Here is a 27541-nt window from a genome sequence, read left to right on the forward strand (position 1 = left end):
ACCGTCGCTCGTTACGGAACCAATGTTCCTTCCACCCTGCGTGAAAAGGGTTCCGGGGGGGTGATTCGAGTGTCTGTCGGTTCTACTCACGGTTCGGCTCCTCCGCCGGTTCTCGCTTCACTCTTACCCGTTATCACGGCAAGTTTTCCTATTCCACGGCCGAGGATACATCGGTTCCTACAACCGAGTTCCGGGGAGTCCCGTACAGTCGCGTGTGAGAGATCGTCGAAATGGCGCAATCGGGCGAGGCACGGGGCGGTCTGAAGCGAGAACCGAGGCTGAACGGAGGACTTCTCTGATCGCGTTACGGCCAGAAATTCGCGTAATCTATTTCCTATAGAGTCGGTGGAAGTTGCCTTCTGCTCGTGAATAGGGATTCGTTCCAGTTCGAGGAACAAACTTTTACTCGGGGTTTGTCGGAGTTTCCGCTTTCTTCTCGGCGTCCCTGGCCTCCTCCTGGTGTTTCCTTTTATTTCTCCCGTCGTCCGACTTTCATATCGCAGGGTAGACTCGTCTTCGAAAAAGGTGTTCGCCTCGTCTCTTCTCAGGGAATGCATTTTCACGATTTGATGTCGCGTGGTGTCACTCTGTACAAGGAGCCGAATATCCCTGACTGGTCAGCGTCGATTTGGTTTACGGGAGGTCGAGGACTTCTGGAAAATAAATTGAACGGATCAATCCGTCTCAGCGTCCGTGTCGCGTTGACCTCTTACCACCAGACATGGTAATCGAGTTCCGGTCTGTCTGCGAATCATAGCAGTTATAGCTTGATTACGAGATTGCTCGACAAACGTTTCCATCGAAGCCCCAGAACAACCTCGGATTGATCGTCGATCACGAAATAGGGATGTGGTCCGTTCGACGCGTAAATAATCCTCGGATAATCTTCGAATCCATCCCTTTCTCTACTTCATTTTATTCGCGGAATATAACGACAGAAATAATTTAATTCGTCGATTCTAGAACATATTTAACAAATAAAACAAAGAGTTTTTAATTATGGAAGTGTGGTAATACCGGAATAATTGTTGAAACGACTTCAATTAAGTTTCTCCGATAGACGTCCATTATTAAATGTACGTATTGAAATTCCAGACATAATTAAAAGCGTTAATGGAACAATTATTGCAATCAGCTCGTTATCACTTGGAGAAGGCTCGAACCGTGTCACCCACGTGGACCAATAATGGAAATAACAAGGACGACGGCAAGTTACGCGAATTCATACTTTATGTTACATTTAAATTGCTGTAACGTTCAAAATTAACGCACGAACACCTAACTTTAGTGTTAATAGCGGCAAAGTTATGAGAAAATACATGTCTGAAACTTCTCGGGAACTGGTTGAAACGTAAATTGTATTTGTTACGTGAGCGGGGAGTTCCAACGTCTCCGACTGCAGAGCGAATCCCAAACTTTATATTACCCAATATAGCCGAGAACAGTTGACGTTTATACGCGTAGAAGTACGTTCTCGTACTGGCAATCGTCATACCTGAGAGAATTTGCAGATCGCTGCGTTGGGACCTTGAGTACTTTTGCTTTTGTATTATTGCGCTTGAATGGTAATCCGTAAAGTCCTCGTTCTAGTTCGTGGAATTCAAATTATTTTTCAAGTCTTTGTAGAGCAACGCTCGGTATTAAGAACTCTCGATCGTGTGCGCTTCTTCGCGGGGAGTCACGAGGGCCATCGGACCCCGCAGGTTACCGACCGTATGCATTAGATCGATGCCATTCATGGAACAATTTTTGCTCGTTAATTTCCGCCAGAACTGCTCTTTTGTTACGTGGCAAAAGTTAATTAAAGTTGAAAAAATTCATGCATGCTTTTTTGTGAAAAGAAAAAACGAGGAAAAGAATACGCACACGGGTAGAAAATATGTACGATAGTACCTCGATACAACGACGGATTTCTCACCACTGTTTGTCTTTAATTATCGCGACCCGCCGGTCGACTGGCTTGACTAACGAATATTTAAACAAAAGTCGGTCAGCTGCCATATACCCGATAGCGACAATTTTTATACGTCTCGGTGTATCTCCGCGGTAGTATCTCTAATGGATCGGTGAAGTTTTCTCACTGAAAACGAATCCAAACATGACCGCGTTCCGACTATTTTTTAATTATATGTTAACAAATGTAAACATTTCCAGTTACGTGTAATTAAAAATAGTACGAACGGGGTCGAATTCGAGTTCATTTTTACCAGAAAAACACTACGAACTCGTTCTAATTATAAAATTCAGTTCCATTTACCGAGCCCTAAATAACTCGAGGCGAAGAATACCTCTCTTCGATCAAAGGGACAAAATTTCAGCACCGACGAGGTCGAGTTACGTCCCTCGAAAAAGTCAGGATATTTCACTGAACGATTCGATTCCAAGGTACATCGATATTACGACCAGGGGCATCTGTCTCGAGTTTACTCCACGATATTTACACCAAAATATATTTCTTGTCGTCGATCGCTTCGCCTTGGGGCTACTATTTTCTCGACCCCGGACACTGCGGGATTTCATTTCCTGGCTATCGCTCCGGTGATGCCGCGCGAGGGGCGGTTCACAAGACCTCGGGATTTTTTTTCAACGGAGTAAATGGAACAAGAAGCTGCCGCAAAAAACCAGCAGACGCTACCCGTTATCGGACGAGTTCGTATTTTCCCTCGAATAGTTTCCACTTTGGCGCTTAATGGTCCAACTTTTCGCCGGGGAAGGGGACAGACCGGTCAATCCTAATTATCGATGTTCTAAACGCCGCTAACCGGCGAACACCGCGTTATAGTTGGCCATTCAACCCATTCACTGTCGGGCAAATTTAAAGCGTTTTGCCTTGAGCGGCAAGATTTAATACGGATGATATTTAACAATTGCTCGTAATGGCGCAAACTGTGGAATAACATCGCGTATAATGTGGTTTCTTCCCGATTCACCAGATATTAAAGTCTTCTTAATTTTGCTTTAAATACCAGTGGTCCAATTTGGAAGCAGCTTAGCTAACCCAACCCCTATAGGTTAACGGTTCCCCTTAATTGCATCGTGCGCCATATGGTGTGAATCTAAAATCACAAGTGTAAGATATGTAGTAAGTAATGTAGAATGACCCAGTGTAATGGGAACGTTACAGTTAAATTAATTATGTTGCATAAACATCGCATCCGTGGATGACAAATGAGTTAGCGGAAAAATTTCTCGGCAGATATTTTTCAGGAATAAAAGGCGTCGCTCGTCATTAATTATTTGCGAGTTGCTCCGAATGAAAACAATTCCATGCTTTAATTATTTTTATAATTACGTGCCGCGCAATAATAGATATTATTATTACTGAATTCGTTTAAAGTTGGAATAAAATTTTGCTGAGCTCTAGGATTGAACGTGTCTACCCAAATGATTTCAGCAAACATAAATTCGATATGATTCTCGTGCAAATACTGAGAGCTATTCGCTATCTGGGATTTACGTGAGCTGTTGATCTCGACAGTTGAATGTTTACCTACAATTGTACGGTCAGTCCAAGTGACCACAGTCGAAGAGTAGCAAATTCGATGCTATGATGTAACCAGTACGTTGTTATTATTCTTGCTATTAATGCTGATTTAGCGTGCTAAAACGAAATACAAAAATTAGCGAAAACGACGGAAAAGCAGGTGGAGGAAGTTGCGGAGATTACCGAACGTAGCCATTAAAATACGATTCAGCCAGGTCCTTTGAAAGCAGAGAATGGGGTTCAGGTATTAAATCTGACGTTTAACGTTCCGGCGAGGCGTATCGTTCTTCCCATTGCCACCGGCAGAAGTTTCCCCAACCCCCGCGTTCTCGCAAAGAAGCGATCCAGCTCTCTGGTACGCTTGAAATGTAAATCGGTATATAACCGTCGAAATGGAGAACGATTACGTTTTAAGGACCGCCCGTTGTAGATTTTGAACGAGAATCACCTCGTTCCAGAGACTCTCTGGAGGTTTCTCCTCGCTCCATACGCGAAATATGCTACTCCGCGATTGATTACTCGCGGCAGACTCGTTCCTAGATTCGGAATCACCTAGCAAAGCTGAGTAAAGTTGTGAGAAAACGTATTTCGAATATTCTTTTAAATAGTGAATAGCATACACCCAGTTCGAATACAGTATTCTAAGAAACTTTTACAAAAGGAACAAAAATTACATGCTCTTTAAGAGGGATATTTTAAATTTGTAAAGGTGGGATTCCCCTGTGTAACGGAGGTCGGAAACGCGTGCAAAAATTACGATGAAAATCGAATCAATTCGTAATTTACATTCACGCCGGTCAAAGGAAGAGGACGAGAGCAAACAGCAAGGATTGAAAAAAGGGAGCGAAGAGCAATGTAATTGACCGTTTGCGCTACGATGTAACGAGCGATAATTTCGTACGCCTTTTGCAAGCTAATTTTCCGTTCTCTACTGCCTTGCAAGGAAAGCTAAACCTAATCCTTTTCAGTTTTGATAATATTTTGCGCAAATGTTAAGTGGCCCAACTTAAGGAACGGAGAAGCTATTACGAGAAATAACGTTCTAAGTCGGAGCATCGAACATTTGTGTTTGGAGACAGGTTTGGTACATCCCCTGCGAGAGTCGAGCAACCTTCTCCGCTGACACTTTTAGAAGATTAGTCGCAGACACGTTGAAACGCCCGGAGAAATAATTACGGCGATTTAGGATTCCAGACTGCTAAGAGTCCGCGATAAATCTTTCTCCCAGTTTGCTTTTATCATTAGGTAGCCTGCATCAATTCGGAAGATAATAAAAGGCTTCGAACCAACTACCCTTAAGTGCCTTCAGTCCCTCCATCTATATGATGCAACGTACGACAGAGAAATTGTAATAAACCCGAAATATACGCGTGAAAACGGGATCAGATATTCGACGCGGACACGGGTCTTCATTAATTTTTCCTCGAGCTTAAACCGAGTCTCCATAGACTCTTCCAGGTACGCTGAACTTTCGAACCGTCTCGAAGTTTCAAGAATGGCGACGCCCCCTCGAACTGCAAAAGGAGTGTATTTTCGTTCCGTGCCACATAAATCGAGCGTCTCTAATCGAGTCTTTTTAGGTAATCCTTTGGGACGCTTCGCAGAAGGAAAAAAAAACTTTTATAATTTTCTTGAATATTATAAGTTCCAATCAGGATTTTCCCCTCCCCTCGGGCCAAGCAAATCACAGCATCCTAGATTCGAAATTGCAAGCGACGCGAAGTATATATCGTAAAAGGTATACGCGCTAAAATTGGAAAGTGCAACCGGTTTCGAAAATATGCCGTGCGAGGGATACGCGGGGGAATTGGAAATATAAAATTGCAAACGGTGTTTAGAAGCCGCGACGGAAACGGAGCAGACGAAGCAAAAGCGTGTGCGGCCACTCAGCTTTACGAGGCATCGTAAAACAGGACTACTTTAACATTCGGCGACCGCCTCGAGGACCGATAAACCGCTTCTACCCTGCTGTAAAATGCGTGTCGTGTCGAGATTCGTGCAACTCGTGGGTGGAGAGCACCGACGCTTCCAAAAACAAACCTGAATGTAGGTTCGCCGCGATTGCTACGGTTTTCAAAATTGAATCCTTCGCTCCTTCGGGGCAAACTTTATGCGAACACTTTATTCGAATTGAAGATAAAAAAAATAAGAAGTTGAAATAACGAGTCGACCGACTATAATTCTCAACTTTCCGCGCTGTTGAATCTCCTCCCGATCGAAATTTTAATGTAATCGTTTCGAGTCGCGGAGTTTCAAATCTGGAAAGTTGCCACGATCGCGCGTACCTCGGCTTTATCTCGCTTGGGACACAGTTCAAAAGCCGAGGGCGACCCTTTCACGGGATTAAACATTTTTTTTCCTCGAGTTTCGCCATTATCTCACGAACGCCAACCGGAGAAAGTCCGATCGAAAAACTTGGACCGGATAGTCAACTCGATTTTCCCTGCGATTCGAAAGCAGCGCTTATCTGGAAAGGAGGGAACCCGGTAGTGGTCCCGAGGGGAGCGCTGCTTCTACTGGAGGCTGAGGGGTTCAGAATAATTATTCATTGAACACGGTAATCGTGAGAAATTTTTTAATTTTCGGAACGTGGTACTTTAGAGAGCACTAAAGAAGCTCGAACGGCCAAGAAAATGGAAAAAAACGAAACAACAAGACCTTTTTGAGAAAGTACAAAATCCCCCTTGATTCAGCTATCTTAATGGACTCGTTATCGTTGATTCCATTTGTCTGGACACACCAGGTGGAGGGCAATAAAAATAAGCCGCGGGAATTCTCGTTGACACTTGAAAGGAATAATTCTCCGGAGCGCCACTAATGGCTTCTTTAGATTATTAAACAAGGGATGAACGCGGAAAGGAGGCTATCGAGGCCTTGATCCAGTTCGGATGCAACGCGGATATAAATTGATGAGCGAATGCCAAGAATATCGCGTTTCTTTAGTTCAGTAGGGGAACTCCGGACAAGACGGGGTGATGAGCCCTATGTTCCTCCATCTTGCGAAATGTACAGGGTGAGTAGAAAATCGCGAAGATAGGCGCACAAAAATAAGCACGAAATTAATCCCAAAAATGAAGATAAAATTGCGAGAAAAATCTGTGATACGGTAAATGCGATTCCAGAAGTTAACCGACTCGCTGGAACGCGGCAAGAAAAGGCGATACACGCTTAAACGTTCGCAGCATTAACAACGGCCAGCCGCTTCTCTTATTTAATTACGCTTCTAACGAGCGAATTCTGTATTTTTAATTTTACTTGGTGGAAAAGCAGGAACGAAAATATCTCGATTCCTCGCAGTTGCGAGTTTTTCTGCAATTAGCGATTACGCGCCGCGAGCCTGGCAATTACCGAGCGTCGGATCCGCGTTGCTCTTGAACGCAGAACGCAGTTGGCTGCTCGCCTGGCATGTTTGTACTGGGCATGCAGAGAGAGCAAACTTCGAAATTAGCCATTTTTGGTACTCGTCGAATAAATGCTCTATATGCTCTATAACTCTGTAAAAGAGTTAGCCACCCATAAAACTTTAAGGGGTTACGTGGGTTTTGAGGGCCAAAAAGGAAGCACATTTTCTATAATTTTATAGAAATATGAAATATTGTACTTTTTCAAGCAACGTAAGCTAAAATAATATAATTCGGTTAGTTTTTTCGAAAAAATGTATAGAAATGTGCATCCTTTTTCGCCCTTAAAACCCGTGTACCTCCTTAAAGTATACATGTGTTTATTTTGTCATTATGCGCACGGTTTCGAGCAAGAAACGCTTCTTTCGATCGTGACCTCTTCTTGTCAGGAAGATATCTCTGCCTCCCGCGAGGATCTGGCCGCGATATTTCCAGGTTTCTCCCGGTTCGCGGCAGCTAAATTTCCTCGAACTGGGTTAACGCAACCGTGACCCCTTTCCGATCGCGGAATCTCGTTTCGATGAAGCACGAACATGATCGAGCGAAACATCGCTCGCTCCCACGCGGAGAACAAATAAAACAGAGGAAAAAAGAATCATCGCGATCCGTGCTTCGTTTTTGTCTTTCGTGTCGCGTCGAAAGCCCTATCCCCATCGGCAAACGCAAACCCGAAATTGAATTTTTAGAAGTATACTGCATTTCGGAGTTACACGATACCTATACACGCAGATATTGCTTACGACTGTTCTCCATCTCTTCTGAGACGCATGGTATCCAGCAAGAATTTTCCCGTTTTTGGTTATTTTGCGTTGAGCTAATAATTCAAGTTTCCACAAACTTAGCAACGAGAAAGACTAGTTAAAATATGAAATTTTAATACGTAGACTCGATTGGAAAGTTTTTCTTCCCCGCAGTTTTCAATTTGGCTCCTTAGATGGCCACCTTTTCATTGAGTTAAGTTTCTTTCACCTTTAATTATAATTTAAACCGCCCCATGGCTAACTTTACTCGATGCCAAGTTTCTTCAAACTTTAATTATAATATAGACCACTGGACGGCTAACTCTTCTCGCTGTCAAGTTTATTGCCAAGTCCTCGAGGAGTCGAATCTTCAAGAATCGAATACTTTGGAGTATTCTCGCAAAAGGAATGCCGCGTCCTAAAACCCGTTCTTCTCTTCAGGTTCCACCTCGAATCCCGCGCGACAGTCCGTAGGCTCTCCTGATCAGGAAATCTCGTTTCCGCGGGAAATGGGGTCTCGAAGTGACGGGCGAGGCGAAGCGGAGTTGTTTCGTTGGAAATAAAACCGAAGGAACGGACATTTTACAGCTATCGAAAGGCCTGTACAGATCCGCGAGCCAATTGGTGGGTTGCTACCTTGCGCTAGCCACGCGTGGACTTTTTTAAAATAATAGACATTTTTAACGCAAAGGACTCTCTTCGTACAATAATCGAGGATCTACTCACGCAACGCTCTTTCCAAGAACGCTAAAGCTTTTCGGATCGAATGGAGCTTGATTGGCGGAGGCCCGCGGCAGCGATCAGTCATCGGAATTGAATCCAGTGGCATCGTTCGTGCCCGATCTTTTCCAAACTTTCGTCACAGGGTTTGGACTACTTCGGCCCAGGGGGAGTAAACTACAACACCGACTTCCCAAGATGGGTGGGAATCCTAATCCCGCCCGTAAACCACCCCCTTCGTCCTGTAGGAGTCGACTTCGCGGCTTCGGAGCGTTTCAAGATTTCGTCGCGTCGCGTCGCGTCGAACGTGCAGAAGAGTGCGGCGTCTTCAACCGTGCGCGAGAAAAGTTTCCGAAGCCGTGGCGGATGTACGAGTTTCATCTCGAAATTTTGTATTCACGAGGGAGCAGAGTCGAAGACCCCCCCCCCCAACCACACACGTTGGCGGTAGAAGTTTCGCCTTGTTCGTCGGAGCCTTCTGTTCCCGACTCGTCGAGAACCATCGTCCCTCGGTTCCGATTTTTCGAACGCGTCGACTTTGCTTTCATTCCGGTTTTACGATCGCAGGTGAAAAAGGAAAAAGCGCTTCCTCCTTGCCTCTGAGATACGAGGAAATGACTTTGCGACTACGGCCAGGAGTCCTTGGAGTCGATGGAATCCGTCAGAGGTAATGAAACTGTTGTTTGTTGGTTGGACAGTTGCATCGGTAGCAGTGAAACCAGTGACGCAATTTCACTTTCCAAGGTGTCGCTTAATTTTTCGATGATTATTTTGTTCGTAAGGTAAAATCATTACACTTCTCTCGCCGACTTGTAAGATGTCAGGGAAAGAATACGGATTAAACAAAAAAATTTGTCGAGGTAATAAAATCGGTCGAAAATCGGTCAATTGTCGAGGGACGTGGATCGATCCCCTTGCTAAATTAAGACGAAGCATCGAATCCATCGTTCATGCACTCGCTAAAATTAACTGTTCGCGAATCCGCGTATCGGTGGGCTGGGTACATAGTTTAGTGCCGCTACGAGGTCCATAATCTCGCCGAGAATGATGTATCGTCGCGTCGCGCGATTGTTCGATGACCTAGAATTCCATTATCGAATTCTGGGTATCTATAGCCTATGGGCAGCCGACGGATGCCGACATTCGCACGCGAAACTCGCTCGTCGCAGCCTGTCATTGGTTTTCGAGACTGGATATATCCGCGGCGTGGCACGAGTCCGTGGATGGCAAATGGATTTCTGGTACGGGAGCTGTACATCCTCTCAACCCTCTAAAAAATGACGAATTTCTCTTCGATCGTTTAGCCCTGTAGCTGAAGGAATCCACGAACGGCAATCGAAGGGAAAACGGAAGTAAAAGAGAAGTCTCACCCCGAATGTTTGACTTCTCATCGCGAATGCTAAGTAACCACTTCTCGAGGGGCTAATTGGCTCGTACCGCCAATTAGGGATGGGCCATTTATTTCGGAAGGGTCGGCAGCTGCGCCCCGTTCGAGACACAATTTAATATGTATATCGCGCCCCCGCGGAATCGATAATCAACGGCGGCCAGTGACCACAATGACACCGTAAATCAACCCCGAAGCGATTCATAGAGCTCCACCGGTCCAGAAGATGCCGAGCGTTAATTATTCAGAGGATACGGCCACGCTTGTGCGTGTAATTGTATCGTGGAAATCGATACCATGTGGTTTTTTTCTGCGGAAAACTCGACAGACTCCTCGACCCGCGGAAACTGGCCGTGCGAACTCTCGTGGAAATCGATTTTATAAGCTGAACCCTCGATCCCTGAATACATTCTAGTCGATGAATGTTCGAATCGTGTTTACTTTTTGGCGTAAACGTAAAGTTTATAGGGTCGTTTACACACCGCGGGCTTTTTCCATTTCGAACGAGCTGTTGTTTTTTTTTATTACGAAATTAGCTGCGCTTCGCGATTTCACCCGTGTGATAAAATCGGTTCAGTCGTTCCAGAGATTACCCCCTACATACAAACAAATTTCGCTTCTTTACAATATTAGTATAAATGATTCAAGCTAACGACGAACGTAATCTAACCGATCAAATGATAAAGCGTCCAACGTTGAAACGTGTTTAATTGATATTGTTAAGCGATCGAAGATTCACCGGTCGTTAACAACGATGCGAAGAGATCGTTCCAGTAAATAATGCAACAGCGTAGGCGGGCTGCATCGATGAGTCGCGTTCGTCTAGTCCAGCGTTGCGCTCAATTGTATGCACCAATGAAAAGGGTGCCGCTTAATTAAACAACGACACATCGGGAATCCCTCTTCAACTAGCACTCCATCCGTTAATTTATTTGTTTTTCGAAAACTCGACGGCGCTAAGAAACACGAGACAAACTTGATGCGCTACTGGAGTCTTTTGTAGCGCGGTCATTAACGGCACTCGCGTCGTCACAATTGGAGAATATTTCATTTCCAATTATTCGCGGATAATTATTCCGCGCGGGTAATCGCGGCTGATCATGTTTCGTTACTGGTGCGAGTTTCATCGACGAATGGTACACTCGCACCTGAATGCTTATCGACTCTGTTTTAAGCGTTAACAGAAATAATCGACTGTACGAAAAACGAAGAAATTTACAGCTAGCCTCGTGTATTCTACCGAAGCAAAGTCGCCTCGTTGCTCTCGAGGACCGTGTAATTTTCGAGTTAGCCATCCGGGAAGCTGACGCACAGAAGCGCGCACTACACTTTTCTTTCAACGAGGACGAGGAATGCGCTTTCTTGCGTCCCTAGTCCGCGACTTCAAAGAAAATTGGGAATTTTTCTGCTACCTCGCTGGTCCCACGACGAATATGTATAACGCACGAACGCGAGCACGAAAGTCACCCGGTTTTTCGTCGCGACGCAATAAACTGAATGCAGGGCGTTCCCCGCGAAGAAAAGGGAAGAAATAAGATAAAAAATAAACGGAGAATGGGAAATGAAAAGTCTAATAAGGCGTGGTAGCGGCCGATCGTTGCTCGAAAGAAGGAACGCGACAAAAGGTGCCTCCGCATTCTTCAGCGTTTTCCATCGTCCTCGGCTCCCGTTTCCCAGGCGTCGACTATTTTTCCTCGTATTTTCCGTCTTTCTCCCGCGGGAAATGACGTTAAGGCGGTCAAAGCCCCGAGAAACACGGGCCGCGGAAACAAACGAGCGCTACGCTTTTACAAATCCGGATCCACACCCGAGACTGCGTCAAATTAAATGCAACGCTAATGGTTTAGCGCCCTGGAATTGCCCTGCGGTGGAGGACGAACCGGGGCGTTTCCCAAGCGTCGTGAAATTTTAAGAAGATATACAACGTCTTACAAAAGAAACGCTTTATTTGGTAACAAAATTCCAAAGACGCTGTTAATTTATGAACAATTCGTTTTTTTAAATTAATTTTAAACAACTTTGACCATCTTTAGCTTACCCGTTCACCCCTGCTTCGAGGTCTCGGTGGTACTTCTTTCCCTCGTGGACATCGAACGAAAAATTTCAAGAGTCCGCGATAAGAATTGCCGCCCTGAGAAGGAAATGAGGCGCTAAAGATAAAGAAATGGAACGTGACCGGTCGAATCGCGCTCCTCGCATCAACCGCCATACTTTCAAGAGAAACACTTTTCTCCTGATAAATAGATCTGCTGGGTAGAAGGTGGTTCCTGGAACGAACCAGAGGATCGTTTCCCTTCGTTTCTTCTCCTTGGATAGGCTGTCCTCTTAGAGGCGACACGTCGTTCGCTGGCTCTCGAGGCCATTCTTCTCTGGCGATATCGAAACGAGACAGTTCATCGCGGTTGAATGGTTCCGCTGCGATGTTTTCCAGCTCGGTTCGCTGGAAAACACGTCCAGCCGCGTTGAAGGTTCGAGGATCGAGGCTGGAATCGTTCAGACCTTCGATCCTGTCCGAATTCCGCGATAGAACTTGTTTAAAAACATTCTTCGGCTCTTCGTTTCATAACGTCAGAGACTTGAGGTTTCCTGTTTCCGATAGTTTCGCGTTCGTTTTAAGGACATGTCCATCCGAGCAAAATTAAAACTCCAATGAAAGATCGCGAAGAGGTCGACGATGGCAGGCGGTCAAACGCCGAGGGAAATAATTAAAAGAAAGTTTCATCTAGGAAAAGTATCGCTTCACTGGATTAAACGGTCGGTCAGAAGTCTCCTTGGCGCCTTTGCAGGGATATCGAATCAGTTTCCGGTTCACGCTTCAAACGAAGAGGAAGGTGGACCGATATCGAATCGAAGGAATACTTTGAAGGACGATATTCGTGTCCCGTCTCTTTGAAACAGCGAGAATTCTACGTCTAGAACAGTCGATCTTATTCCTCAGGGCTTCAACGACATTTCAAAGTGCTTTTTTTGCGTTTCTAAGAGAGGAAACTATTACGAAACGCTCGAAAAACACTTGTCATCTGTATTTGTTCTTTGATCGGCTGTGTACTCCGATAATAATTATCTTCTCTGACGTAAGATGTAATTATTCATCGGCTTCTGTAACACAACTGGCGATGTTTCTTAGGTTGGCGGTATAGATAACAGTTTTCTTGCTATCCTTAGCATCCAGATTCTAGAAAATCGATGTAAGTCATTCGTATCCTGAGATGTCGACGAGGAGCATTAATAATAAATTAACACGAATGGTATACGCAGCGCTGTTTTGATAGCGAGGGATTGAAGAAGTGAATCGATTGCTACGAGTAGACACGAGGAGATTGTAGTGGGCTCACGCTTGCGGTTGAGTTGATCGAATCGCTTCAAATTAATCTTTGAAGACCCTTCGAACAGAGGAGCCCTCGAGCTGTTGCCCCTAAAGTTCATCCCTTAATTTGGCTCTGATGGTTAGTGCCAGATGATGGACTACAGAAGACGAAACTTGGCTTTTAGGCGATTGATCGTAGAAAACTAAGCTTGTAGTCGACAGGATTTATCATCGATGGAATTTATCGTCTTTTAGAAAATTAGACTGTTGGATGCATTCGTGTAAAATGTCTCTTTTTTTCTTTTTGTTTCAGCGTCGGACCTGGACTGCATACGAGCGCTGTTCAACGAGAAGGAGAAGGAACTCTCGTTGGCCGTGGCAAAGGTCGAGGAGCTGACGAGGCAGCTGGAGGAGCTACGAGGTCGACAGAACGCAGCGGGCACTGGAGCTGGAAATGGAGGCGCTGGAGGCGTCGGCGGTGGCGGCGTCGGCGGTGCTGGCAGCGGTCACTTGTCGACGCCAGCCAGCGCCGAGCTCGAAAAGCTCAGGAGGGAGCTTATGGTGAGACCTTTGCTCTTCTTCTATTCTAACGTCCTACAGATGAAAGAATCGATATGGCCGGGAGAAAGACAGAAGCTCGACATCGTGAAATTGACTCAGCCAGGGTTAAATACTATCGCAATCTAATCTACCAGCCAACGGGGTAAATGGTAGCACAATTCCTCTCGCTTGGGGGTCTTTCGAGTCGATTCTATCGTTTGTCGGACCTTAGATGCTTTCATCCACGCTGCAAGACCGTTCAACTATTCGGCGATGGAATTCGCGAAGGATGAAGGTCCTTTTGTCCGTTCGCGATGGCGGCTGCATTTCTGATCGCGCGTTCCATTTGCAGTAAATTGCTCCCTGCCACTGGCGGCTGGACAGTTCGATTTCGGGAAGCTGAAAGGTCCGGAGCTAAAGCGTTTCGCGGATACTCGATGAGAACGGACGCTCCTCTGGGATCCTTTCAGTGGTTAGTTACCGAGCAACGTCGTCAACGGCCAAGAACTTTTCTACCTTTCCCGCCCTTTAAGACTATTCTAGGACTAACTGTAATTAGAAGGCTTAGAAGGTCTGTTTGTTTCATTCCGTCTACAATTACAAAATATTCTGTATCAGAATCGGAGCTTCTAAACTATAATTCCTGTTCAATAATTCATCTACTGAATCCTGTTATATCGATGAAGGTATTTGCCCAGTGGAATTTCAAACCTGACGACTGTAGCCTTAGAACGTTTCATCGATCGTCCTTTTGATGCATCTTGCTACGTCTGTCTGCAATTAAAGAATGCTCAGTATTAGAGCTGGAGCTTCCAGACTCGAGTTTCTGTTCAATATTCCGTCTACTAAATCCTGGTACATCGGTGAAGGTGTTTGTCCAGTAAAGTTTCAAAGCTGACGACTGTAGTCCAAGGGTAGCCTTAGAAGGTCTCTTTGATCGTCCATCTGGTCCTTCCTGTTGCATTGTGTCTATAATTAAAGACTACTTGATATTGGAATCTGAATTTCTAGATTACCACTTTTGTCCAATAATTCATTAGCCACATTACGCTATATCAGCGAAAGAATTTGTCCAGTGGAATTGCAAAACTGACGTCCACAGTCCAAGTATTTGATGTTAAAATTAAAACTTTCAGTAGGATTTCAAAGTTAAGCGTAGTTCGCTCTTAACCTCGGAATGTTCATCGATCATCCTGTGACAGTCATGTCGAACGAGTCATATGATACATTCGAAGATGATTCCTATAACCGTGTTCAATTCTGACAGATTCAACAGAAACGATTTCCTTTTCTCGTCGACAGTACCGTAACAAGATGAACGAGCAGCAGAACCAAGTGGTGTCCCAGCAACGGTTGGCCCTGGCTCAGCGACAGGCGGAAATGGCGTCGATCGACGCGAGGATAGCTCAGCTTCAGGGTCGTCTTCAGCGCAAGAGAGCCTTGAACCAACGGCTGAGTCAACAGCTAGGCTCTGGGAACCGCACCAACGCCAACACGGGATTCACGGAGTCGAAACTGGACTTCAACGCTGGAGGAAAGTCTAGACCTGCTGGGAACATAGCTGCGATCGAGCCCTACTCCCACATACCGAACGACAACGACTTCAATCTGAATAAGAACGATCCGAAGTATCAGACGCTGCCGTACAACACCAAATTCACGGTGAACTTCAAGGCTGCCGAAGACGACGTCAACAAAAACAAGATCCAGCACTCGGCCAGCGCTTCCCAGCTGGGTCAGAGGGCGGCCTTCCAGCAATTTGGGCATCAGATCGCCCATAGCCAATCCCAATCGCATATCCAAGGTTCGTGGAATCTCTGTAATTCGGATTAAAGCTTGTAGCGTAACGTCCCAACCCATTGTCCATGACTATCTCGATACTACCTCGAGCTAACATAATTCAGTCTTGATCGTGAGTATTGCTTTCTTTCTTCCAGGTCAATCGCAGCTACTGGGTACCAACCAGCAGCAGCACAACCAAAACATCGCTAGCATGCAGATGAATACTCAGCAGACGTGCAATAACAACAACAATAATAACAATAGCACGAACAATAACCTGATCAGTCCTGTTCACAGCTTCAGCCCGGAAGGACTGTCGCAGAATCTCCGAATTCACCATCAACAGCAACCTCAAACGCAGCAGCAGCAGCAGCAGCAGCAACAACAGCATGGAACGGGCCAGCAAAAGCAGCACAACATTGGCTCCTCGGCGTCTAGCCTAGGAACGACGATCTCCATCACGCAAACCCAAAACCATCGAAACCTCCAAACTCATCAGAAGCCGGTGTCCAGCGTAGCGCCAAGTTTCTCCGTGAAATCTCAAATCTATCAAACATCCTCCACGAAGATCCATCCGGTGATGCCTCAGACCTTGAGCTTGATAGGTCGCGGACACGCAAACGCGCAGAATTTCGTCGGTCTGAACACCCAGAACCAACAGCAAACGAATCAATCGGTGCCTAGCAATCAGACCAATCAGGAACAAACGTACACGTCGAGGCACAACTACCCAGGCATCCAGCAGCATTCCATCCAGGCCAACAGCCACGTGTCCTCGTCCTATCAGTCTCAGCACTCCCCTAACCTGCCAACGACCATTCACACTTCTTCGTCCAGCGGGCCTAACTTCGGCGGCTCTGTTCAGAGGTACAACCAAATCCAACCGTTGACGAGCTCGTCGTCCAACAACGAGCAGAACGAAAAGATGAAGTTTGACTCGGTGAAAGGCCAAGAGAAGTTTGAGCACGCGTTGTCAGCCAAGCACGAGCAACAGAGGTACGAGTCCAATCCTGTGCTCAAGTACGATCCCCACCAGATCAAGTACGAGCATCCCAAGTACGAGCACAACAAGTACGAGCAGAGCAGCCAATCCACCAAGCTTTACGAACCGTCGAGCAAACACGATCAACCTCCCGGCAATCAGACCAAGTACGACAACGCGCCTAAGCTCGAACAAGGGAAGTACGAGACTGGTGGCCAGACCAAGCACGAGCAGCAGCATCACGGGCCTAAGTATGACCCCAACCAAAACACTCAGCAGTATGGCAAACACGATCAGCACGAGGTGAGGCCGTCGGTCAAGTACGAGTTGAACACGGCATTCAAGCACGAACCTCCCAACAAGTACGAACCTGGCGGGCAACAGTTCAAGCAGGAGCCAGTCAAGTTCGAGAACAATAAGTACGAGCAGAGCTCGACGACCAAGCACGACCACAATGGCAAGTTCGAGATCCCAACGAAGACGCCTGATAAACCATTCGAGTTCGAGAGGCTGAAGAACGAGAACGAGAGAAAGAGTCTAGGCGAGGATAAGACAAAGCCGGCGTTGCCACCGAAACCTAGCAAGCCCAATCCTCCGCCGAGACTCACGCATCACGAGAAGGTGGACACCATCGCGGATGGGGGTGGCGATTGCAAGAATAATATAGCACTGAGCCCAAGGTTGGTATCATTTGTCGTCGGTATTCTTTCGCGAGTTCAAGAATAGTAGTAGTTGTTGTTGTATTTTCTATTTAATTTGTTGATACAAGGCTATTTTTGTAAGGCGGGGAATATTGGGGTGGCCTGCTTTCAATGGGACACATCATATAATTCTGATCCATCATTCGATCGCTTGTCTATCAGCGTAAGCAATGACACCCTTCATTCTCGGTACACGTACATAATATCGTTACCACGTCGCGAACTGGGGACATTAAATTCTTTGAAATCGTAAAATAAAAAGTCTTTCCTTGATCGTGACTGGGATAATCGAGTGAAAAACGATCGATCGAGGCTGATGGTGGAGAACGGCAAAGGTTTCGGGCACAGGATGACAAAACGATTACTGGGTTAATTATAAATGTTAATTAGTCCGCGATCGATTTGGCCGGTGAATCGAAGCCTGTCTCGAATAATAGACACCGAAATAGAACGACTGCTGTTGTGTACGCGGAGACAACAGCTTTTAGTAGTCGCGAGCTCTTCGATCGATCGAGGCCTTGGTTACTGATCGACCTCCTGGCGACGCGCGCTTTTCGTTTGAATCTGTATTCCTAGACATTCGTCGCTCGAGAATATCCTGATCGTGACGTCGAGTTGCTTAGAATCTCTTTTCGAAAACGTCGGTGATCCTCGACTTCCTCTTTCACGTGCTCGATAACGATAATTAAACATTTGCGATTGGTGGACGTGGCAGCCAACCGTGTCGTTTTAACGTTTCTATCGAATCCTCCCCAGGACAGAGAAGGAAGAGGACTTGCCACCGATTCCCACGTCAGAGCCACCGGAGTCTCCCACGGAAACGCAATTCGGCAACCATCAAATCATCAAGGCTCGGCCTCTGACCCTGAAGAAGGCGCCCATTTCCGAGCAGCCGAAGCTTCGTTACGCTAAATCCAATGTTCACGTATCGATAAACAGACGAATTGAAATGCCACCGGCGTTCCTGTTCCCGGAGACCGAGATTCCAGCTGACTTGATGCAAACGGAGCAACAACAACAGCAGCAACAGCAGCAGCAGATCATCGATACAACGGACAATTGCAAGAAGAGCAACCCGATCGAGGACGTGATCAGCAATGAGAAGCTGGAGGAGTCGGACATCATCGACGCTCTGAACGTGATCAACATCGAGGACAAGGCGAAGGCGCAGAAGGACTGCGACAGAAGAACGGAACTGGACCTGGACGGAAAGAGCAACGATGTGATGAGGAGGAAGAAGGGGAACCTGAAATCCAGCACCGGAAAGGCGAATCTCTCGAGGAGGGTATCCTTTGATCCTCTGGCTCTCCTCCTGGACGCTAGTCTCGAGGGTGAACTCGAGCTGGTGAAGAAGACTGCCAAAGAAGTGGCCAATCCTAGCTCAGCCAATGACGAAGGCATCACCGCCCTGCACAACGCCATTTGCGCCGGTCACCTGGAGATCGTCAAGTTCCTTGTCGAGTTTGGCTGCGACGTCAACGCGCAGGACAGTGACGGATGGTAAGCCTTGACGTTTGCGTGCTTACTCTGTTTCGAATCTTCTTCAATGATTCTCAGATCTATTTGATTAATTCGTACACTTTTGTTACAGGACTCCGTTACATTGCGCCGCTAGCTGCAACAACCTGTCGATGGTTAGGTTTCTAGTGGAGCATGGAGCCTGTATCTTCGCCACCACCCTTTCTGACCACGAAACCGCGGCGGAGAAGTGCGAGGAGGATGAAGAGGGCTTTGATGGCTGCTCGGAATACTTGTATAGTTAGTACTTTGATAAATTATCGTACACTCTCCTTGCCTATGAACCATACCGATTAATGCATCTATCAAATTCGGTACGAATGATAGGCGTGGTACGAGAATCCCTTGAACGAAACAGCTCATTTGTAACGGAAGTGAGGATCGATGGAGTCGATCAATTATCGTTACACTGATCCCTCGAATTCTTGGCACTATTTGTAACCAATTAACGCGAGCTTGTTGCGTCTCGTTACAGGTGTTCAGGAGAAGCTCGGTATAATGAACAACGGTCAGGTCTACGCCGTGTTTGACTACGAGGCGCAACACAGCGACGAGCTGACGTTGAAGAACGGTGACTCCCTGGTTGTGCTTCGTAAGGGCGACGACAACGAGAGGGAGTGGTGGTGGAGCAAACTGGGACACAAGGAAGGCTACGTGCCACGGAATTTACTTGGCGTAAGTTGCAGACCTTCCCCGCGAAAGAGTCCAAATACGAGGCCATCTACCTACCTACGAAATGCTATTTGTCAATGTTATATTTGATTTTAGATCGCTATGATCCATGCTAATCGTTTTGTTACAGTTGTATCCAAGGGTGCAGCCATCGAAGGTGGACTGAAGGGACGCGTCTCGCCCCACAAACCTGTACTAATCCGATGATTCATCATTACCACAGTATTCGATTCGCAGCTTTATCTCGTTAAGTATCATAGTTGCATCGTCGTCACATTACCAATGTTATCTTATTTAATCGCGTCCCATTGTCATCCGTAAGAAGCGAGTGAAGGAGTTCTTATATAGTTTACTTGTCTCTTTTTTTTTTATATATATATTTTCTAAGACGAAAGCCGGTAATTGCTAATAGACCCGGATCGAAAGGTCGCTTCCGTAAGTTAATGTCGTTGAAGAGAGGAGCGAGGGTGTCGACTCGTTGTTTCTCGATCGATAGAAAATCATCTTCAACGACGAGAACACGCGCTCGCCGAACGTGTAGGAAAATCGAATAACGATACGATTAAACACAGTGTAACGAACAATTAGGATGTGATTAGTTAGCTCCAGGAACAGTAGCATCGACCGAAGAAACGGCATCACAAAATTGACCTTTTCACTGTGGCGCCCTTCGAGTTACCCCACCATAAATATCTAAAATACGCAAAACCGTTGCACTAAGCGTATACATACGTCGATGGAAAGGTTAAGCATCACGCACACAATTTCGTTACATTCGGTTTGGTTTATTTATTCGCACAAAAGAAAAATGCAAAAATAACAAAATATGTTTAAAATTTGTAATATTTTTTGAGATATTCTAATGAATACCTACCGTTTAACTTTTACCAGTCCAATTTACAGTGTGCTTATTCACTGTTCAACGTCTCATAAGAATTGTTCGCATTCGTAGCCTGCACGTTAGTCAGTTCCTTCAACGAAACAGTACAAAAGAAAAATTTCAATTTCGCTCCCCGTAATTACGCTCTTAGGTCGACGACTTGCGTAAGTTCAGAGTCGAAACGTTTACATTTAATATACGTCTCTCGAAGCAGAATTCGCGTCGTGGTGGAGATGACTTTTAAAAGCTTCTCTTTGCATTCTGTTCTTCGCGAACTCGGTGGAAAAATAGTCTGCCGAATGTCGATGTACTGGCTCTACCATTAATCCTATGCGATCCTATGTTGTATGAGGCTCGACAAAAATTTCTTTCAATCAACACCTCCGAGGAACAAATTTTTATTTACACGCGACCATGCGAACGTCTCGTTGCAAACAACACGATATATATGTATAGGGGTACTTAATGTTTGATTTGTTTCACCTAAATGGTACTATTTAGGTGAAGTCAGATTATTGTTACGTTTTTATTCGTCAGCAGCGAAATTTTCCAAATCCGATAGACACGGCTTCGGATTTCGAAAATGTTCCTAAGGAAGTATAATGTAATCTTGCCAATACGCACTTCGAATGATCTGTAACGAAAATAAGCGTGCGAATGGAGAAGTCCCAGGAGCCTTGATGACATTTCTTTTTTTCGTTTTTATATGTATCGCCAGCACCGGCTTCCTGGTATCTCCGATAATCGACTTAACACTTGCCTAGACTTGTATAATTGATAATTATCACCTAGGTCAGATTCGAATGTCCAGACGTCAGAAAGGTTCTGAGCACATTTTGTTGTACTGTTTAGAGATATGTACAGTAGTACGTGAAAGAATTACAAACGCTCTCAGAAAATTTCTGACGTGTTTAACTCGTAAATGAAGTATGTGCCTTTCAGAAGTAATAAGGGATATATTATGTAAGAATGCATGATATATTATGACGAATAAATTGTTTTCAATAGAAAATCGTTACAAATATCGTTTAATGTCATGTGTAATATAGACGAACAGTGATACCAAATGGGGGTAAGTAGTCGTCCGTTATTTCTAAAAAAAATACTCTCGGCGCATAAAATATAAGATAAAATCATTATAAATACCATAAAACAAGAGAGAAAATGTCCACCACGAATTATAAATAACTACAGTCTAGCGATACGCGAGTCTTAAATAAGTTAGTTTTTAGAATATAGGTAGCATGCATTTCAAGTGATGTAACATAATAAGCGAAAAAGTCACGCGCAAACTTAACATAAATCTAATGCGAATACTTGAAGTTTTGTAATATAAAAATATCATTTGAACATCTCAAATACTTTTATGACTATGTCAATAGTATTTCATATAAATCTCATAGAGTACTTGAAGAGTTTTTGTACAAACAAATAGTAAAAAAATATAATTAATTTAACAGTGAAAACTGTTAAGACCTCTATAGGGTCTTTACACGACGAACGTTGATATTAAAATATCTGTATATATTAAAAATATATATGTATATAAACATATGTTAACACTTGTAATACGTATGGCCTCTTTGTTTAATGTTAACGATGTAATACGACTAAGTTTTGTTGTTCGCAAGAAAAATGAATACCTAAATTTCATTGTTTTTTACTTCGTTTATCAACTGTAGGCAAATCTTTATGTCTTCGCAATCGTCGACCATAGCATCAAGCCTTAAACACACAAAACAAACTGTGTTAGACTAATGTAGAATTTATGAATTTAACTTCTTTTCGTATTAATACCTGTCAGCAAACATATCTAATATCGAGGTTGGGAAGTTCCCTTTTTTCAAAGCTTGAGAACAAAAGTGCGTCAAATTTTTAAAACATTTGCATGCCAAATTACAAAGAGTTTTATTTTTGCACTTCAATAATTGCTTTGTAATATTCCATGCTGCATATGTGTAATGCATTACTGACATCCAGTGCTGAGACTCTACAAGTCTCTTTCCCTGATCTATGATAGCTTTCTACATGAAATCAGTACAATGTTAATAATAAATTAAAATAAAAAAAAACTTGAAACCAAAAGGTTCAAGAACTAAGTTCAATAGAAAAAATGAGCGCTAATAAAATATAAACATTGCACCTGATAAGCATCCAAATGAATATATGCACAATTGTTTGCTGAATCATCCAAGTTACAACACACTGTACTAGTATAAATGTTCTGCACTAAATTGTTTAAGGTATCAATTAATGGTTGAGTATCAGCCACTGGCATTTTCTTCAAAAGAACATTGCGTAACTTTTCTCGTTCGCTCAGAGTACCATCTTCCTGCATGGACACTATGTCTGTAATCATCTGCACCAACTGTTCGTGACTCAGACCTCGCAAACCATTTATTAAATTTCCTGTGAAATGCGAATTACTGGTAGCCAATAGGCTTTGTGACTTTTTCTTTTTCTCTGGTGTTGTATATTGAGACTCGTTATTGTCCCCAAGTGCAAGCCTTTTTCTTGGTGTGCTTCTTAATACCATGGTAGATTTTGATGGACTTTTCACTGGGGTACGATCTCTGGAACTTAAGCTGAAAAGGTTTCGGCTCATTATTGTACTACACTTCTTCAATAAGAAAAACCTTTTGCACAACACTCTTACAATTACCTGAAAAGACTATTTCTTTTACATGTATCAAGATCAGGTGACCAAACAATGGGTCTACGACGTCGTCCACGCTTTTGTATTACTAGTTCATCGGGACTGGGTGCAGGACTCCAAGAATCAGAGCCGTGTCGGCTGTTTAAAAAATTGTCCATTGCATTTACTTCGGTTGAAATGGCGTCTCCTAAAACACACGAATCAAAACTAAAAAGAATGCAAAAAGGATAATTGATCACGCGTAAATTTTCAGAAACGCACCAGGCGATGGAACAGAATTGTTGACAGGGATTACGGCTAGAGCTTGTCGAGCAGATCTTCTACGCATTCCGTCGGGTCTTCGCAGAAGGTCTCTAGTCGTCGGGGTATTCATTTCTCACAGAAAAACGAAGAATTCTCCTAATATGTAACCTATGTTTCTTCAATGAATGCTGCACTTCAATATGATATGTAAAACGTCGATATTTCTCTTCGACACACACACACAATCGGTATTTAACTATCTCGCATTATTCGCCAACAAAGTGAACGAGATTATTATTTAAAAATACAGGAAAAAGTGTACCTAATGTCACAACAAATGCATTACAGATTGAAAAAAAAATGATCACAACAACGCGTCAGACACTATTTTGTGGGCCTAAACAGGGTTACAAATGGCGGGAATGAATCTGATTGGTTCTTCCGATATAAAATGATACTGAAACCTGTTGCACTGACTACACTATATACACTTGTACAGTTTCTAATGGTTCGAATTGTAACACTAAGCGAACGCGTATTTACACGTCATAACTGAAAAACTAAACACGCTCCGACTGAAAGAGCTAAGAATTTCGTCTAATACTATACGTTGAGTATTACGATTTATCTTATTATTTTTCTTAATATCTAACGATCCCTCATTAATTTTGCAAATTCACGTTCCATTCTAATTCTATATTATAAATTTCTGTACAGTTCTTTAGAAAAATATCGTTCACCCTGTGAATGAGACTTAAGTTTTGCATATCAATAGAATTCTTATTTAGACTCGTAGTTCTACTGTATTTTTGAGAACAAGTTGAATAGTTACGTTCGTTAAAATTAATAATTAAGCAATAAGAAGCTATTATTACACATATCAAAACTACCTGTCACTAATTGTCACTTTATAAATTAGGTTATGTTATTAACATGAAGTTTGAGCACGTGGGTCCTGTAAGACTTCTACTATTGCATACGTTGTGTTGAAAACATTGAAATACAGTCAAGTTTCAAATATTTCTCTTGAAGTGTTCACGAATCTAAAGAAGAGTGGCATCGCGTTGTTAAACATTAGTGAATTTATATACACATTTACGATATGGATGAATTATTAAGCGATAAACGGTTCGCCCACATTGCGAAGGATCCTAAATTTAAAAGGATCCCAAAAAATGAACGAAAAGTGAAAATCGACAAGAGATTTCAAAGTATGTTTAAGGATAAAAAGTTTACAGTTCAATATACCGTTGATAAGCGTGGTAGACCTGTACAAGAAACTTCGTCAGAAAATCTTAGAAAATATTATGATTTACCTAGCAGCGATGAAGAAGAAGAAGAGGATGAAGAAAAAACTGATACACATCAGTTAAAAAAACTAAGTCCTACAATGGATAATATAGATAATCAAGATCAAAGCGATAGTTCATTGGACAATTGTTTTTCAAGCAACGGAGAATTGCTTCGTATTAAACCAACAGAAGAAAACAATATAGATTCTGAAAGATATAATGAATCTGAATCTGATGCAGAGAGCATAACAAACACAGAGAGTTTGGAAACAGATATAAAAGAGAGTAAAAAACAATTGTTAGTCAGAAGGCAAAATGAATCTACTAGCCTCCCAAATAAAATTAAAGAAAAGTTAAGAGATTTAAGTGTAAATTATGCTAGAGGTGAAGGAGTTTTGTTGACAGATAGTTCTTCTGATGGAGAAAGCTCTGATGACTCTGGTAATATTACATGATATAATGCATGAATAACTCTTTTAATAGATGATTGTATAAATTTATCAAAAATATAATAATACATATTTTGATTAGATGAAGAAGAGATTGAACATAACTGGGGTGAATTAGACAAAGAAGCAGAGACAACTGATCAAATTACACATCGATTAGCAGTGTGCAACATGGATTGGGATAGAATACGCGCTATAGATTTGTTAGTCTTATTTAATTCATTTTTACCTAGTGGAGGTGTTATTCGTTCAGTTATGGTAAGAATAAGTGATGATCAAGCAAAGTAAGTGCATTTATCAATCTTTATAACTAAATAATTTCAGATTTATCCATCAGAATTTGGTCTACAACGCATGAAAGAAGAAGAAATTACTGGCCCAAAAGAATTGACACAAATTAATAATGAAAGAGGACTTGATGAAAATGATGTATACATTGCGTTATTTTTATATCTAATTATTATTGTAACAACTACAGTTTATTATAATTTTACAATTTACTTTTGTAGGATGAAGAAGGATCAACATATCATATGGAAAAATTAAGACAATATCAATTAAATAGATTAAAGTATTACTATGCTGTTGTTGATTTTGATTCTGCTGAGACAGCAAATAAAGTTTATACAGAGTGTGATGGCACAGAGTATGAATCCACAGCAACAAAATTGGATCTTAGATTTATACCAGATGATATGGAATTTGATCAGGTACGTTGTTTAGTCTTTAAGCCTATAAAATATATTCACTGTACATGAACTTAGATGCCTACTTTAAGACTCCTAAAGAAGTCTGTAATGAAGTGCCGCCATTGTCAAAATACCAACCAAGGCAATTCACAACTACAGCTCTACAACAAGTTAAAGTGGAGTTAACATGGGACGAAACAAATCCAGAAAGGTTAGAGATTGCACAAAAATTAAATTCTGGAAAGCTTGATCAACTCAATCAGCATGATTTACAAGGTTATTTAGCTACTGATTCAAGCAGCGATGAGTCAGGTACATTTTTACACTTTATTATTTATTATTCAATATGATATGTTATTATCATGTTTCTGTATTAACAGAGGAAAAAGAGATAGAAAAAGAATCCCAACAAAATAAAAGTGATTCTGAAGCTGAAACAAATGCAGATCCAATTGAAAAGTATAAAGCTTTGTTGAAGGAGATAGAAGAACAGGAGGAAGAAAAGCAAAAGAAAGACGTTGGATTAGAATTTACGTGGGGGATAGGAACAAAAGAGAAAGCTGAAAAGTTAGTAAAGGAAAGAATGAAAAAAGATGCAAATCTGACGCCGTTTGAACAATACTTGGAAAAACGTAAAGAAAAAAAGAAAGCAAACCGCGAAGAGCGAAAAAATCGTCAAAATGCTGATAAAGACATATCTGCAAACTCTGAAGACTCTGGAATGTCTGATTCGGATGCAAGTGAAATTGATAGAACAAATACAAATTACAAATCATCCTCATCTGCAAATAAAAAGACTATGAAAAATGATAATTTTGTTTCGTCAGATAATGAAGACGAAGCACAACGCAAAGCCGAGTTAGAACTTCTTCTGATGGATGGAAGTGAAAACAACGGTAAACAACATTTCAATATGAAAAAGATAGAAGAAAATGCTACAATGACGAAGTCTAAGCAAAAGCGACTAAATAAAAAGAAGAATAAACAAGATCAGATAATGGAGGACAATTTTGAAGTGAATGTACAAGATTCGAGGTTTAATGCATTGTTCACATCGCATCATTTCAATATTGATCCAGCGGATCCACACTACAGAAGAACAAAGGGTACAGAAGCTCTAATAATAGAGAAATTAAAAAGGAGAACCAATGATACCACCACTAACGTAAGTAGAACTCATTCTATAACATAATTTTGTAATTTAATATATTACGTTTACCCAAGCATTAATTTTATACAATTCATAGGAAAGTGGAGTCAAGCAACCAAAGTTGATGCCTAACGCAGAACTTCAAACATTAGTTAAATCAGTGAAGAGGAATACAAAAAATATTTTACGAGCAATAAAGTGACAGTTTTTGTTTAAAATAAACATAATCCTGTTGCGATTTTGATTGAAATTAAATAAATATGAACACTTTCCGAAAGTGTTGCATAGTTATTTTCATTGGCCATTTACCATTGTTTCTTACCTACCTGTTCACAATTTAAACACTTTGACATATCTTAAATGAAGTTTGGATCGGTATCAACATTCAAAGACCGTTTTCAATACTATTCTGATTGTTATTAAGTATTATTATTTTTGATTGATGTATTGAATTTTGGTTGATTGACAGGTATCCAGTGTGTGAGTGCGAGAGAGAGAGAGAAACATGTGCGACAAGGATAGCGATTGATTGGTTGTGGCGCCACTTTAGATATGAGTGTGATTGATTATGGTATATTTCCACTTAAATTCCCTTCATTTCCTTACACATTTCCCTTTAATTTCCCTTCATTTTCTTACACATTTCCCTTTAATTCCCCTGCATTTCCTGGTATATCTCCCCTTTAGTTTCCCTCCATTTCCTTACACATTTCCCTTTAATTTCCCTTCATTTCCTGATATATTTCCCATTAATTTCCCCCCATTTCCTTATGTATTTCCCTTTAATTTCCTTCATTTTCTTACACATTTCCCTTTAATTTCCCTTCATTTTCTTACACATTTCCCTTTAATTCCCCTGCATTTCCTGGTATATCTCCCCTTTAGTTTCCCTCCATTTCCTTACACATTTCCCTTTAATTTCCCTCCATTTCCTGATATATTTCCCAT

The 27541-nt window shown here is 42.7% G+C and overlaps 3 protein-coding genes across 10 annotated transcripts in view; 2 read left to right on the forward strand and 1 right to left on the reverse strand.

Annotated features, from left to right (window-relative positions):
- LOC128876135 (alpha-protein kinase 1) overlaps window positions 1–21126 on the forward strand; it is a 92574-nt gene extending 71448 nt beyond the window's left edge. For all 7 annotated transcript variants that reach the window (XM_054122249.1, XM_054122254.1, XM_054122255.1 and 4 more), the window contains 7 exons: window positions 13353–13600; window positions 14882–15383; window positions 15517–17023; window positions 17801–18544; window positions 18636–18802; window positions 19038–19237; window positions 19365–21126. In XM_054122249.1, coding sequence (XP_053978224.1) covers window positions 13353–13600; window positions 14882–15383; window positions 15517–17023; window positions 17801–18544; window positions 18636–18802; window positions 19038–19237; window positions 19365–19400 — 3404 coding nt within the window. In that variant the 3' untranslated portion in view covers window positions 19401–21126. The remainder of the gene's footprint in view (window positions 1–13352; window positions 13601–14881; window positions 15384–15516; window positions 17024–17800; window positions 18545–18635; window positions 18803–19037; window positions 19238–19364) is intronic.
- A 147-nt stretch (window positions 21127–21273) lies between these two features.
- On the reverse strand, window positions 21274–23413 carry LOC128876137 (uncharacterized). Of its 2 annotated transcripts, none has more exons than XM_054122258.1 (5): window positions 23032–23413; window positions 22777–22954; window positions 22258–22699; window positions 21912–22138; window positions 21274–21839 (listed from the first exon to the last, which is right to left on the reverse strand). In XM_054122258.1, the coding sequence occupies exons 1-5, from the start codon at window positions 23141–23143 to the stop codon at window positions 21758–21760; spliced, it is 1041 nt and encodes a 346-aa protein (XP_053978233.1). In that variant the 5' UTR covers window positions 23144–23413; the 3' UTR covers window positions 21274–21757. The 2 variants fall into 2 exon arrangements, with proteins under 2 accessions (XP_053978233.1, XP_053978232.1); XM_054122257.1 differs by having other exon boundaries at window positions 22777–22957; window positions 23032–23404.
- A 135-nt stretch (window positions 23414–23548) lies between these two features.
- LOC128876136 (ESF1 homolog) lies at window positions 23549–26902 on the forward strand. Its single transcript, XM_054122256.1, has 8 exons — window positions 23549–23622; window positions 23933–24746; window positions 24837–25012; window positions 25079–25183; window positions 25264–25464; window positions 25533–25755; window positions 25824–26608; window positions 26691–26902. Exons 2-8 carry the CDS (start codon window positions 24116–24118, stop codon window positions 26793–26795), a joined length of 2226 nt encoding a protein of 741 aa, XP_053978231.1. The 5' UTR covers window positions 23549–23622; window positions 23933–24115; the 3' UTR covers window positions 26796–26902.
- Window positions 26903–27541: the final 639 nt, after the last annotated feature.

Source organism: Hylaeus volcanicus, chromosome 5 (assembly GCF_026283585.1).
Source record: "Hylaeus volcanicus isolate JK05 chromosome 5, UHH_iyHylVolc1.0_haploid, whole genome shotgun sequence".
In the NCBI taxonomy this organism is placed as follows: domain Eukaryota; kingdom Metazoa; phylum Arthropoda; class Insecta; order Hymenoptera; family Colletidae; genus Hylaeus; species Hylaeus volcanicus.